Genomic DNA, 15,559 nt, shown 5'->3' with positions numbered 1-15,559 from the left:
ACAGCAGATGGCCCCGCCCCTCCCTGAGCCTGGTTCTGCCGGAGGTTTCTTCCTGTTAAAAGGGAGTTTTTCCTTCCCACTGTCGCCAAAGTACTTGCTCATAGGGGGTCATATGATTTGTAGGGCCTACCTTACAATATAAAGTGCCTGTTGTGATTTGGGTCTGTATAAATAAAAATGTAAATAAACTGAATTGAATTTTTAAAAACACAAACTAACATTTATGGCAGTAGCTGGTAGTTAAGTAAACCATGACTCATGTCTTTGGCGGTACTGCAGATGTTTCCTACCTGTGTCCGTTCCAGCTGCATCTTTGTTCTGTTCTACGGACGGTTTGCTGTGAACAAAAGCAGCGACCAATGATATGAAGATTAAAGAAAAACAGGATTTCAAAAGAACCATCAGGAGGGGTCATTCTGACCCTGTCCAGTCACGTTTTTCATTTTTTAATCATATTCTTCTTTACATTTTAATTAAGACAAAACAAGTATTTAGGTAAATGTTTGAAGTTTTGTTTTCTGCAGCTCATAAAGTTAAAATAGATAAGATAACCTTTATTAGTCCCACACGTGGGAAATTTGTTAGAGATTAGAAGATTAGAAGAAACTAATAAAGGGTTCAATAAATAAGAGATTTAAATAATGTCATTATTACAGAGGAAGAACACTGAAGTTTTGGACAACGTGTGGCATTCGTTATAAAGATGAGACGGACTGAACAGCTGACTGGCTACATTCTAACACCGGGCCTACAGCTGACTGCAAACAGAAACACATTACATGAAGTTTGGTAGTTCTAGTGTTGAGCCAATAACTGTGACAAACCTGTTAGCATCAGCAGACTGTTCTCCTTCAGGGTTCTGTAAGAAAGAGGGCGGAGCAGTGAAACACAGGTGTGTATTAACACTTCTTCATCGTTGCATCAGCAGGTTACAGGAGGGTGGCACAGAACACCTTCTGTAGGTGTCAGCTTTAAGCCTCACTGAGGAAAGTTCTAGATTATCATCTTGCTCTGTAACCTTCTCAAGGCCAGAAAGCCGGCATTGTCTGGATTATTACACGGACATGATTCAAAACAGGAAAAACATTTCTCACACCTTAGCTACTGAAGCTGTGACGTGCTGCTCTCTGATGGAGAGGTTTGTGGAGGTGGCCAGAGCCTGGGCGTCTTCAGCCTTCACCATACATACAGAGGCCTGAAACACCAGCAAAGAGATTAGACTAGCCAGAAAGAAGGAACACCTGCAGCAAACTAACAGATTACCGCATTTACAGAAAGGATAAATGACACAAAAACCAACCGCACTTTTTATTTTTACTTATCATCTGTTATAAAAAGAAACACCCTGCCCACTGACCCACATCTGACACTTCAACCGCACCTTCTGTCCTTGGCCCTTCTCGCTCTCCTCTGAACACGGCATGAGGATGACATTATTGATCTTTCCAAAGGCCCCGACCAAATCGGTGACCTCCTGTTCAGAGGCATCCTCTGGGATGCCCGTCAGATACACCAGACGATTGGCAACAGACTGAGAGTCCTGTGAGGCTGGAGTCACAGTTTTCTTCTTCTTCTTGGCCGGTGGAGGCTTGGCAGACTTGCCAAAGAGAAAGCAACAGCACATGTTTGACCTCAGTTTGTGATAAACATGAGCATGACAGTCAATATGGGTTAAAGAACACAGGTTTAAGTTGGAAATATAGTTGCCAGTAAATGATTTGAACAAGATCTGGATGAAATTACACAGGTGAGGAGGGAAGCCTGTAGCACACCTTTACTGCCTTAGTTACCTTTTTTGCCAAGGTAACTTTTTTTATTGTGTTGTCTCAAATTAAATAATCTAGTCCTTGCTCTTCCAGCGGCTGCCACTGTAGGCAGCACCGCATGCCTGACACTACATTACGCTACAGAGCTGCAGTGTAAGCGTAAGGATTACATGATCTAAATGTTTTCTAGAACATCTCCATCTGTTCTGCTTTTTATCAGTTAAACATTTACCCAACAAGTGTTACCAAGTTAAAACTGAAAATGTGCACCGAGGTGTGTCCGAACTGTGGCTTTTGTCAAGACTAAAATAAACTATATTAAAGGTGATGTTAGTTTTGTCACTTACTATCTTAGCCGTCTTAGGTCCATGCTTGCTCAGAGCCTTAAGGCTTTTGGTGGAGGGCTGTGATGACCCATGCTTGGAGCCGTGACCCCCCAAGCGTGAGACTCTATCTCGGCTAGTGTCAGTGTAGTGCTTGGTTGAGTCACCGCGTGGACGCTTCACAGCAACGTGAGAGAAACTCGCTGAAACGGATATGCCGAGAAAACAAAAGGACAGCATGTTGTACTGTGTATTTGTTTCATTACTACAAGCCAGTGCATGTATAATAATATCAAACTGTTCTGTCAGGATCTGTAAATGTAGAAAACCTGGGACGGAAACCAGAACCAAAGATTCTAGCCAATCATTTTACGTTTCCGAGGATAGTAGGCGGGTCCAGGTACGTACGTTCTTTTAGAGCAGAGCTACAGATTAAAACGCCCAAGGCGAAGCGGTCAAAGTCTGGCTGTACTTCACAGCAAAAGATGCAAACTCAGCAGCAACAAGTGGTTTAAGCTGATACTGTGATACTGTCAAAGGAGGTAACACCTCAAATCCGATGAAACACCTGGCGACGCATAGCGTTTTTTTTTTAAAGCCGAGAAATGCGCCGTATTTGATAGCTTGCTGCGAGACCTCACACCGAGCACATCTACTGCGGGTGTGGTGCCTGTTATCGGACCCGGAGTTAGCAACATCCCCCAAAAACCCGAAGAGGAGAGTCCTGGCCCCTAGCCCTGCCAGTGTAGCAGAAATGATGAGGATGATGATGCAGCAGCAGCCGTTCTTCTCTGCGTGAGTAGCTTAATGTTGTTCGTGTGTAATTTACGTTGAGTAGGCTAACCACGTTATTACATTAATGCATGTAAGGTGAACTAGCAAACATCATCATAGCTACATGCGGCTGTCTTCTTGTTTGATGGCAGATGCTCCCTTCACCCTGGCCAAAAAGGCTAAAATGACCAAAGAAAAAGTGGAAAACAGCTAAACATGAGAGGTTTTTGGACAAAGTTTGTGTTTTTTCCATTGTTTAAGCACTGCTTCCAGCCAAGAGTGATGCCATATATGCCCCATAGCTGCAGAAAAGGCTAACATTGTTATCTTTTTACAAAAAAACAGCTGAACATGAGAGGTTTTTGGACCAATTTTGTGTTCTCCATTCTTTAAGCACCGGTTTGAGCACCGGCACCGTTTCAAAAGTACCGGTTTGGCACCGGTATCGGATAAATCCTAAACAATACCCATCCCTATATATCATATGTTGGGTGTTTTCTGACCAAAACAAACAAAAACCCACCACACAGGGGTACTAACCTGTTGAAACCCTGTCCCTCCTGGCGCTCCAGTACTGTCTGGATGTTCGGTTCATATTAGAAGGACTGCGTGAGCCAGTGTGGCGGTACTTCAACCGATCCCTGTGTTCTAAATGCAAAAAATGAAGATGAGTGAAGTCAGTGGTTTTCCAGCACAGCACCTCATACATAACAAAAGCATAGTGCACACCTTATTTAAAAGCCACAGGTTGCATCATATCTGATCTATGTAAATGGATTTCATTAGGCTACTAGTCCTGTTACCTGTTACCAGAAAGTTAAAAAGTGATTAAAGATTTGCCTTGTTTAACTATGCGGCTAACAAGTCCAAATATATCCACTAATTAAGACAGACTACACCTCTCTTCATTTGGCCGTGCTTCAGTGGTCTCCTTATAAATAAAAAGCTGCCTGTTAGTGGGAAATAAACACCCCAAGCCTCCATAAAATATAATTAGAGCCTATGCATTTAAACTACGGCTCAATGGAACAAAAGTCATCTTTAAAACCAAACCTAAAAACTGATTAGTGAACAGCTGAACTCAGTTTGGGAGCTGTTAAAGGTGACTGCCGTTGTGATTTTGGGCTATATAACAAAAACTGAATTGAAATGGCACAAAATTATATTTCAGAGGAGTGCAGCGTGGTTACACATTGTGAACTGTGTACATCATGTTCCCTTCTGGCATGAGATGTACCTGTGTCATGCGTCTGCTGTGGGTAACGCTGAGGGGAATTACGCCTCCTCTGTGGCCTGAATGGGTGGCTGTCCACCCGACGTTTTTTTGAAGGAGGACTTGGAGAACGAGACAGGGAGTGAGACATGGAACGGGATGGAGAGCCATCCTTGGGATCCCACAGAGCACGGCTGCCATATCGTCCACTCCGACTAGAAACAGAAAGAAAAAAAGACATTAAGTTGTAATGACCCTTCGTTTTAGCCATGTCTCACACTATGGAGAGACCCAATCAAAGGTCAGGCTCCTGTTTCTAACTGCAGGGGGCTTTGGCTCTATGATGGGACACATATCTGGATCAGCAGAGCGATGCAGGAGGAGCTTCATGAAATTCTGTTTGCTGTTTCTTTCTATTTGTCATCAATTTCTTAACAGCAGCCAATACTGCACAGACATGTGATTTTTTATAACTGGTTCCACTGTTGTGTATAGTTAACCCTACAGAGTGTTCAAGTGCCCATTCTGAACAATAACAATTTGATAAAGCTGTTAATAACAATAAAGCACCTTCTATGCAAGGAAGCAAACTGTAGTGAAGATTACTTTTACTCATCCATCACATATGGACTCATTTATGGAACAAGACAATTCAGAACCACCTTCAAATGTATAAGCAACACGATTTCTAAGTAATTTCTCCTTTTTTAAACACTATCAAGTTATGTGAAACCTTTTCAAGCCATCTGATTAAAGTGACTTCCACCGGTTGTGGAGCTAAAAACAGAACCATTAGAGGACAGGTCTGACTGACCTTGGCAGATTTGGTTTCCAGCCAGGGTACCTTTAGAGAAAAACAAGCAGATGGGATTATCAAGAGAGTCAGGAACCTATCAAATACAAGACTCTAGGTCTTTTTCCTCGGTATATGATGAGACGATCATATCCTGAGGAAAAATACCTTCAATAGCCTGGAAGGTATTTGTTTAAAAGGTCATTGTCCTTTTTTGACAGCTGAATCATTGTTGGCCTCATCCCTTCCCCTCTCTAACTGTATTCTCCCCTGAAAGGTCACTACTGGTGCTCACCCCAACTGATCGCTGCACATGGCCCCGCCCCTCCCGGAGCCTGGTTCCGTCAGAGGTTACTTCCTGTTAAAAGGGAGCTTTCCTTCCCGCTGTTGCCACATGCTCTGTCATAGGGGAGCGTCTGATTGTTGGGCTTTCCTTTCTAATAGTATCGGCTCTTTTTGTCCTGACCACCAGCACCAATAGAGCTGGAGTCCACTTACATGACAGAGCATTTAACTTATTGCCCCGGTATTCATCTGTCACAAAGTAATTCACAAACAATATGTGTGTAACTTTGCATGCATTTCTTACTTTCTGATACCTAAAAAAGCACAACAGAGAGCCAGTCATCACTGTTTATCCTGCTACACTGCGGGTAGAAGGTTTCAGGAACACATTAAAGATTCCTCACTTGTTGCGCAGATCTCTGCAGGCAGCTGTGTGGTTGACAGTGTTAACATGTTTAACCCAGTCCTGGAAAAAAAAAAAAATCATCAAATCTTCATCAAAGACAGAAAGTCAAAGAAATTTAATGTAAATTCTGCGTAATGGATCTTTGTGTCAGCTGGCAGCATGGTGTGCAAAAGGCCAGTGTCTGTGATTTGGTCTTTCTGCTCACATCATGTTACAGATGCTGGCAGAAGTGACATCATTTGTTTATCTGGTTGCACTCTTCTATTCCATCATCTGAAGTGTAGTTACTCATCTTCAAACTAACAGAAGTTTCCTCGCTGCCAGAGAAAAAGGCAAATGCTGTTCAGACCAATCCAATGTCTTTTTCGGACACTGGATTGGTCTGAACAGCATTATTTATGTACCAATCAGTTTCCTATGCTGTGGAATCCCTGTTAGACCCTGGGATGTATGAAAATGAATATATTCAACCATTTAAAAAGGTCATTATGCCAAGTGATTAGATGGTCTCCACCTTACTTATTCTGTCTTTTTGTTTTTCTTAAGAAAAGCTAAACCAACTGTCAAATATGGGAAATGTTTTTGTGTCTCAACTATACAGGTTCTTAAAGTTATATTAATTATAAGCCTAAACATAGGTGATTACAGACAATTCAACTTTATTTATATAGCGCCAAATCATGTCAACAGTTGCCTCGAGGTGCTTCAAAGACAGAGTACAAACAATTTTCAAACTTTGATGTCTCAATGAAAACACAATCTGCAGGGATACCCACCACAAAACCAAAAACCAAAGCACTGAGTAAAAGAGTTTATTTAACAGTAGTAATTTTAAGAATTATTTCATTATTCTTGATTTTCCTGAGTTTTAACAACTTTTTAAAAGGATTTATTCAGTACACACGCTTATTACTACAGCTATTAAAAAACCAAGTAGTATTCTGTTTAAGCAATAACTCGATGGAGTTTTATATAAAACAGCTAATCGGGAGAGTACTTTTTGAAAAAGCAGTTCCAGGTTTAACCTTTTGATAAGTTTGCGGAGTAACATGTTTCACAGTTAAGAAACAGCCGATTTCTCCTGCCATCGTGGCAACGCTTTCAAATCATTTAACTTCACCAGACAGTTGCCTCTTCTCTTGAAGAAAACCTGGTAGTGACAAGACCCTGAGGTTTCTGTTTGTGGAAGCACCTCCTAATTTGGGCGAGGATACGCAGATGCTGTCGGATGACTACACATCAACCCCCACCTCTAATGGTTGTTCTAAAGTATGAATGAAATCATTACGAGACAAAAGGAAGTAAAGAAAAATAGGTCTTTAAGTTGTTGCCATCTTAGCAAGTTGATTTCCCAAACAGTCAAAGAACCAAACAAGCAAAAAACAAAAGAAACAAACAAACCTCGATTTAATTACTATTGTGATTTAGCATCATGGATTCTCCATGAGGCTTTGCCATCACCAATGTTTTTTTTACCTGTACCCATATAGTTGACTAAAAGTTGGTCAGTGAGAGGCATCTTAGTCAAAGTTCACAGGATGTGGCAACATTTAGAATACTTTAATAATCCCTAAGGAAGGAAATTATGTTTTCAAATAACCATTTACTGCACTCCATTGATATTTAAGAGTAATTAAATATAACAGAGTAATTTGAAAGTGTGGGATTGCTTTCTTTAAAGTGGGGAAACACATGAAGTCCCAATGAATTTTATTTAAAACTTGTTAAGTCCTACCCACTGATGTTAGTACCTCCACAGTTCTCTTTTTATCCCTGTGGTAGGGTATGTTAGCAACACTTAAGGGAACTTCAGCTGTGACAACAGCTTATATCCAAGACTGTGACGGCCACGTGTAGCTGTCAGAAGTACAAATATCTGGCTTAATTATTGATGATTTCTGCCTTTTTTGTGTATAGGAAACATCATCCATGCAAAAATATATAAAAGACAACATCTCGACAATTGTCTGGTGAAGACTGCGGACTACAATTTATTACTCAGAGGTACTCTTTTAGGAAAACTGTTGGACATTGTTAAATGGGCATTCACGAGGGCACTCACCTTTTCCTGGTCACACACTATGTGGCATAGGGAGCAGGTATGGGGATACACCTTTGGAGACACAGCTGAGAAATCACTTATCATGGTGGGTGTAGGTAACTTCTTGCCGCTGCTGTGTGGTTTTGACCCACACGAAGAGGACAGGGACCTTTTCGAAGAAACGTCACTCCTCGTTTCGGATGGCAGTCTTTGTTTGGTTCCATCACGCCTGTAGTCTCTGTCTAGATCACGGGATCTAGGAGATAGAGAAAGTTCTTTCCCTGGTGAATGACTGCTCTCGCGCTGGAGGCTGCTCGTCCTGCGATAGTCACTGTCTCCATGCTTGCTTGGTTCAGTGTGTTCCAAATGAACCTGCCGTCTTTCACTTTTATCTGCTTTTGTAGCTGATGAAGAGGACAAGGCTGGGAACATTTTAACTGTCCGTTCACTAGACAGTGGTTCTCTTTTGAAGTTCCCCATGTTAGTGCTTTCGTCCTTGGTGCGACTGGCATGCCCATAGTCAATGACTTTACCGGCTGTCTGTGTAACAGTAAGGAGGCTGGGCACTTCTGGAGAGTGAGAACATGCCAATGCAGACGAGTGGGAAGGAGGCAATGGCATGTCATGGGCGCTGTGTGAAAATGAGGATGAGCTAGTGGAAGCCAAAGTCTTCTGTTTCCCTGACTTGTTGATTTGGATATCACGGAGTATGAACGGCAAGGTGTCTGGGGTTAACTGATCATCAGGGTAGTGACTCAGGACTTCCAAGTCCTCATTTGAAAGTCCAAAACTAGCCAAGATACTTCCTGCACTCTCTGGTGTGTATAAACTCGGACCCTCCCCACTGGCACCATGGACATGCCGAACTTGGTTCGAAAGAGATTCACATACAGACGGAGTCCAAATTGAGAGTCTTGATCCTGCTTGGGTGTTCTGAGGCTGTTGGGCCCCTTGTTGTGACTGACGACTTGAAGAAGGTGGAGGAGCAGCAAACAGTTTAGCTGGAGGTTGGTAGCTTGACCAATCTACTCTCTGGTGGTGTTCAGACTGACTGTCAGTGGGGAGGGATACTGTGTTAGAGCCAAAGTTTCCATGTTGACTGGTCCCAGAACCTTGGTTCTGGTGTGGATCTGGTTGGGTCATGTGATCAATCTGGCGGTGGTCCATGTCCCTGGCACCCCGGATTGCCAGTGCAGACTCAAGCTCATCAGGTAGTTGGGTCGGACGAGGAAACTGGAAACCCATCACCTGCATATTAGAGCGAGTCTGATGTTGATTCGGAGGTGGCTGACGAGGTGGCGGTCTGCCCCCATTAGAAAATGGCTGTGAGCCCTGTGGGTGTTGGTGATACATGGCAGCAGACAGACAAGGCCGTGTGGTTCTGTAGGTTTTATAGCTTGTGTACCCCACAGCCTGAGGTCGATTGAAAAGAGTCAGGAGGGCCAGGTGAGGAGGTAGCGCTGCTGTAAACCAGTTGCTGTGACACTGGCTGCCGAAAGTGATGGTCGCTAAAGCAGCAAGCTGCCGGAGAGCAATCTGTGCCTCGGTCTCAACCTGCGCCAATCGGAGAGCTATCACTCCAGCAAGACCAGCCGTAGGCCCAAATATGAAATGGGTCCCTCTGGTAGTGTCGGCGATGGTGAATGTTGCACTGGGCTCCAAATTAAGGACAGGAGTAAGATGTGAATTACTGTCTGTACGGACAGCGAGGCTGAGGTGAAAAGCAGAAATATACTATTACAAATAAACGAGAGTTCATTTTTCATTTCAACAGCAGCTTTTAAATAAAGTCTCTGTTTTATCTTCCAGCACTTGAAAAAGTTTACCAGTCCTCGCTGTGTTTGCGGTGCCTTCTTGAAAACTTTAAGAAATTTGGTCAGCTTTAAGTCTAGTAGTGGAGCGTGTCGCCCATCCTGCTTTTCCTTTGTCGTGGAAAAGCAAAGCAACATTATGCACAAACAACTAACAGTGAGAATGATGACCCCAAACAGCAAATACTAACGAAACAACCAAATTAAACACTACACATGTTAATCTAACCTGACAGGTAAAAACCTGAACATTTCATCCAAAGCACCAATCATTACCCTCCTATATATATATATTAAACACAATGCAATGTGGCTATAATGACAGTCGTCTCCTGGGTAAAATGTACAGAACAAAATCACCCTACAAGTGCATAATGCAGTTTTACCTCCCACCATTCTAATATTTAAAAATTAGGATTAACACTTACCATTTGCTGAAAGAGTCAACATGATCAAGCAGAAACAACAACGTACTTGTATAGCATTTTGATTAGTCTGTATGATTAGAAAAAGCACTATAGAAATCCAAACACGATATATTAAAGCTAATAAACTAAATATTCTTCCTTTAACAAGATGGACTAGTCGGGTTGAACGGATTTTTAAACAGCATGAGTAAGCATTGCATTCTTTAATGGTCCTTATAGTAAATAGCATGACCAAATTTTCCGCGTCTGAGGTCAATGTTTTTGAATGAATCTTAAGAACCTTTAACCAAATTGTGTGTGTGAGAGAGGGACAGAGAGAGTGTTTGTTATTTAAAAGCAATGCAGTTTTTAAACTAAAAGGTAATCTAGGCTAGGGCTTCGCGATATGACCAAAATCTCTTATCCCGATATAAGACATCTATCGTCCCGATAACGATATAAATCACAAACATTTAACATTTTCTGTAAATCCTGTGAATCTTGGGTAGTTGAAGTGTTTCCAGCTGGGCGTCCTGTAGCTGGAGTCGAGTGTTTTAACGATGCATGAAACGATACATTTTTAGTCATAAGTTGTAACGGACGCTGTTTTCTTTGTGAGTATTTATTACACGGCGTGCTGCGGGGAAAAGCCTGTTCTAATGTTTGAGTCTAAGGTTTATTTTTTAGCACCTGGCGGCTCTTTTTTGCTTCTCATCCATAAATAATCTGCTTTTTCACGTGATTCAGTTTATTTTGAAAAGTCTCAACAGGATCTTGAGCTTTATTGTGAAGAGTTTATGTGGAACATAAACCAGCAGACACGCGATGTTGTTACCGCCGTTGTTGCTAACGACAACGCATAAAAACAGGCGCTTGTCCGTCCGTAGTGTGGTTATATTAAATATAAGAGAAAGAGAGAACTTTAAGAAATTAATAACCACTGCAGTGACATCAGAACCATGAACAAATATTGCTGTAAACAGTTTATTTTACGACACCACGAAACAAACGACAGCGTAAAATGATACGATAGATGTTTTTATATCGTTATATCGAACAGCCCTACTGACTACCTTGACGTCGGTCTTTCAAAGTCTTTCTTTGGACACTGGCTGCTTTTTCATTTATTTTCAGTCCAATTCTTGTACCTGACTATTTTCAGAGAAATGTTATCTTCTTTGTTAATCCACGTGATGCTGACATGAATCACACAAATATAAAAAAGGCTCTTAACTAGTGGAACAAACCAGTGTTGTGCCTACATATAAACAACAAAGAACCTAATTTTAATTTACTGCACTTTTTTTACTAGAACGCTGCCACAAAACACATAACTTGGTTCCATTTTCTCAAATTGAATCTATAAAAATGCTAAATGTAACACAGTTTAATAGGCATAAAATAAGTTTTACACAAGGTGAGTTAACCTGGTGTATCTCGGCTGATGTGCAGCATATTTTGAAATAGTCAAGAAAAGTGAATAACAAAAGAAAAATTGGGAGGCCTACAACCCTTTAGCCAGTGGTATTGGGGATCTCATCAAACTGATAGAATTATGAAAGAAGAAAAGTGCGATTAGATCTATCTGGAACAAGACTCCATTTTTCAGCATGACATTGGACCAAATACAGACCCTTTCCAAAAAGATAGAGTATCATGGAAAAGTTGATTTATTTCTCTAATTCCATTCAATATATTAAACTTTCATAGATTATAGATTCAGGGCCCACAACTTAAACAATTTCAAGTACTTAGTTGTTTATTTGTACATGATTTGGGCTTCCAGCTTATAAAACCCACGAAAACAGGAATTCAAAAAATTAGAACACTGTGAAGACATCAACCCAAATTTTACAGGGCATGAATGTTTTAATTCAAACAGAGAAGATTCATGAATCTGGCAGAGATCCAGAGAGAGGGGAACGAGGCTGGAGTCACAGCTTCGAAAACCACCACATTCAGACGCATGCAGGAGATGGGCTACAACTGTTGGGTTCCTCGGGTAAAGTGTGCTTTTCATTCGGGAATCAAGGTCCAAGGGTTTGGAGGAAGACGGGTGAGGATTACAACCCAAGCTGCTTGAGGTCCAGTGTGAAATATCCACAGTCAGTCTTGATTTGGGGTGCAATGTCTGGTGCAGGTGTTGGTAAAGTCTGCTTTCTTAAATCCAAGGTCACCACAACAGTCTACCAGAGTGTTTTAGATGACTTCATGATTCCGTCTGCTGAGGATCTGTATGGAGATGCAGATTTTATCTTCCAGCAGGACCCGGCCCCTGCCCATAACACCAGAAGCACCAAAACCTGGTTTGGTGGCCATGCCATCACAGTGCTTGACTGGCCAGCAAACTCAACGGAATTTTTTGAAATTCTGTTTTCGTGGGTTTTATGACCTGGAAGCCCAAATTATGTACCAATAAACAACCAAGTACTTAAAATCATTTAAGTTGTGGGCCCTAAATCTATAATCTATGAAAGTTTAACGTTTTGAATGGAATTACAGAAATAAATGAATGTTTCCATGATACTCTAATTTTTGTAAGGGGTCTGTATTTACTCATATTTGCATGGAAATATTCTTACCCTGCACAAAAAAAATTAGTTTGCACACAAAGTTACCGTTAGATTTATGAAACATGACCTAAAGCTAGAAGAGGTGCAGTAATCCAAGGCGTTTCCGTGGAATTGACGACCGCTTAAAATAAAATGTAAAAAGCATCAGACCGACCCTGAGATACTCAAGTTAAAAAATACAATTATGGAATCAAAGTTGATATGTACCATATGTATCAAGCTTGCACCAGTGCAAGAAAAATCATGTGACCGATACAGCTGCTGTGTCATGTAGTCACTGTTAAGCAGCACACCAACACAGTGTCTGTCTAACAGTGCCGACACAATAAAGGCAAAGTGCTACACACTCCATGAAGCACACTATTAGCTGCTGTTATCCAGCATTAGTGACATCATGGACTTGGGCACTTAGGAAATAAACTCAACGTGAGAATGTAATCAAACTGTTTATCAGAGCAAAATGTGGGTTTTAGGACCCTCAAGCCTAACATTAGCTGACATAATATCGGCTGTTGTTGTTTAGCCAGCTTGTTGTCCACTGTCTGGAGACGGGAGGGTCTGTATTATCTGCTGACAGTAACTACAACAATACTGTAAATAAATCAGCCTTTTAAGCCCATTTTGTGTGTTAGAGCCCTGACTTAAGGAGGAAAAGGATGACATCCAGATACAGGTAGCACTGTCTCTTTCCTTTGTGTTTTCACGCCTTTGGTGAAGGGGACCCCTTCTCACATGAAAAACACAGATATGATGTGTTGTACCTTACTGAAGCCAATGAGTGAAACACAAACTGTGTATCACATTCTCCAGGAAATATCTGTGCATTAACTTGTGTAGCAATTGATAAAGTATTGTTCTACTTGACTCCAGTCTGCCGATGAGTGTTTTTCACTCAGGATGAAATACACCTGTTCAATCCATCAAATCTTTTCACTTTGCTGGGAGCCAACCGGCTGCAGCAGAGTCTGCCTGAGCCTGGTTCTGCCAGAGGCTTGTTCCTGTATAAATAGTTTTCCCTTCCCACTATTGCCAACGCACTTGCTCATAGTGGGATATCTGACTGTTGGGGTTGTCTCTGTTTTCTCTCAGTTACTGTATGGTCTTACTTTACACATATAACTACAAGTTGTGATTCGGCACAATATGAATAAAACTCAATTGAAGTCTTTACAGACTTCTCATCAACCTTTGATATTGTCTCTGAAGTAGATATGACCAATCTTCTGTGGAAGAAGAGTCATGTGATCTATGAAACACCCAGATTGGTTAGATGTGCCTGGAGCACTTCATTCATGTGATCAACATCGTCAGTGTAAATGAATCCAGATAATGAAAAGGTACCCTCTGTGCTACAGGGTGCTGTCAGTGGAGAGAACGAGCCACACATTTCATCCTGAGCCTGGTTCTGCTGGAGGCTTCTTCCTGTTAAAATCATTTTTTCCTTCCCACTATTGCTAAAGCGCTTGCTCACAGGGGGTCATATGATTATTATATTCTACTGTTTTTACATCCATCCATCCATTCGCTTCCGCTTATCCTTTTCAGGGTCGCGGGGGGCGCTGGAGCCTATCCCAGCTGTCATAGGACTATGTGCAGGGTACTGTTTTTACATATTTTAGTGTTTTTACTATGTTTATTATCTTATCGTATTTATTATTCTTATTGCATCTCTGATACTTCTATTGTTCAGCACTTTGGTCTTGTGTGTTTTTAAAGTGCTATATAAATAAACTATGATGATTGTTGGGATTTCTCTACTTTCTTTGCATTATTGTAGGGTGTTCATCCTTTATAACAGCAGGGTGCAAGATGCTAGCATGCAGGACATACATGGAAAGCCATAACCAAGTGGTTGTCATAGTATACAGAAACACCTGTGCAGAGTACGGAGACGCCACCACCGAGCTAAGATCCTGTGGGACCCACAGCAGATATGTTATAAGGATTTTTACAGCTGCTGCTGATTCCACAAATGTAGATTTTGGGAGAAATCGACATCTCAGCTTGATATTTCGGACAGGAGCCACGCCCCGTCATTTCACGCAGCACTCTTTTCTGACCATCTAAAAGTGAAACTATCCGCAATTTCAGGTGCAGATGGACTGAAAGCGCACAATCCTCCGGACACGTCCAGTCAGAGCTTCAAGTGCGACAATGTGGCCTTTGCACTGCGCACATGCAGAATGCACAGGGCGAGCATATTTTCTTATGTCTGTCTTGTAGTCTAATGTTTCTGGTTTTCACAACCCCACAGAGACTTCGTGAATTTTCTGCACGGTGCGCAGAAATCCGCCCGTGCTGCAGGGCCTACACAGGGAGGTGCTGGTGTTCTGAACCGGGAACAGCTACCTTATTTACCCTTAGCGTTACCGCTTACACACCGGTGCAGACGTACAATCAATCGAGTCCCTAAATGGAATACAACAGGCTGCGCTGGAGTAAACGGAATACTATATTTGTGCTAACGAAAATCGGGAAAACACTGAGTCTCGCTACATACCAGCCATTTTGGCTTTAACTGGTTTTTAGCTAGCAGACCCGCTAACGTCTGCTACTGGAAAGCATGCTAGCAGTTCCGTCACACGAACAACCACCGATACAATTTCCAGAACACGCCCCTGCATCTGAATAAATACCTTTCACTGTGAGTTGACGTTAGTCTTTGTTTTTGTCGAAAAAATCCTCTTCAGCCAGTTGGTGTTTGCCCGTGTTCCGCCATCGGCTGCAACGGGAAACGCTTCCGCCGTAGTTTTTCAAAATAAAAGCAACCTGACCCTTACCTCTAACCATATTTCAAAAAATATTCATAATAGTAATTTGGGTGCATTGTGTTAAATCTGTATCTCACCAAAAGCAACAAAACCGAGTGTGTTTCTCAAAAATATTGTTGCTGATAAACTGCAATGCCGCACTCAGACCAGTAGGGACAGTAAAGTCCCCCCACACACACATCTGTTAAAGCACTCTTTGCTTTCAGCTGGTGTGATGAAAGAGGTGTGAGAAACATTTGTCAGTCATAAACTGGACTCCATTTACTTTTCTTCTTCATAAACACAACCCGGACAGCCTCTTTCATACTACAGTTTGAATTACGTGTTTTTTTAATTAATTGAGGCAAAGACGGAGCACCTGTCACAGGTACTTGCCTGTTGGCCTTACACAAGAAA

The 15,559-nt window shown here is 41.8% G+C and overlaps 1 protein-coding gene across 4 annotated transcripts in view; it reads right to left on the bottom strand.

Moving 5' to 3' along the window:
- The window catches only part of LOC102308061 (zinc finger protein 638), a 23,542-nt gene extending 8,225 nt beyond the window's left edge, over nucleotides 1–15,317 (bottom strand). Inside the window, exons 1-11 of one of the 4 annotated variants that reach the window (XM_005948193.2) lie at nucleotides 15,029–15,317; nucleotides 7,623–9,312; nucleotides 5,559–5,620; nucleotides 4,891–4,920; nucleotides 4,101–4,291; nucleotides 3,404–3,511; nucleotides 2,114–2,292; nucleotides 1,382–1,597; nucleotides 1,097–1,195; nucleotides 825–859; nucleotides 291–337 (exon numbers count right to left, since the gene is read on the bottom strand). In XM_005948193.2, the coding sequence (XP_005948255.1) occupies nucleotides 291–337; nucleotides 825–859; nucleotides 1,097–1,195; nucleotides 1,382–1,597; nucleotides 2,114–2,292; nucleotides 3,404–3,511; nucleotides 4,101–4,291; nucleotides 4,891–4,920; nucleotides 5,559–5,620; nucleotides 7,623–8,954 (2,299 nt within the window). In that variant the 5' untranslated portion in view covers nucleotides 8,955–9,312; nucleotides 15,029–15,317. Of the gene's footprint in view, nucleotides 1–290; nucleotides 338–824; nucleotides 860–1,096; nucleotides 1,196–1,381; nucleotides 1,598–2,113; nucleotides 2,293–3,403; nucleotides 3,512–4,100; nucleotides 4,292–4,890; nucleotides 4,921–5,164; nucleotides 5,621–7,622; nucleotides 9,313–15,028 lie in introns of those variants that run through there. The other 3 variants (XM_042214526.1, XM_005948196.2, XM_005948195.2) reach the window with 3 other exon arrangements.
- Between the last annotated feature and the right edge of the window lie 242 nt (nucleotides 15,318–15,559).

Source organism: Haplochromis burtoni, unplaced genomic scaffold, assembly GCF_018398535.1.
Source record: "Haplochromis burtoni strain Fernald_Lab_line unplaced genomic scaffold, NCSU_Asbu1 Contig_582, whole genome shotgun sequence".
Lineage (NCBI taxonomy): Eukaryota > Metazoa > Chordata > Actinopteri > Cichliformes > Cichlidae > Haplochromis > Haplochromis burtoni.
The sequence above is the reverse complement of the archived record's forward strand: the minus strand, read 5'-3'. Positions and strand labels throughout refer to the sequence as shown.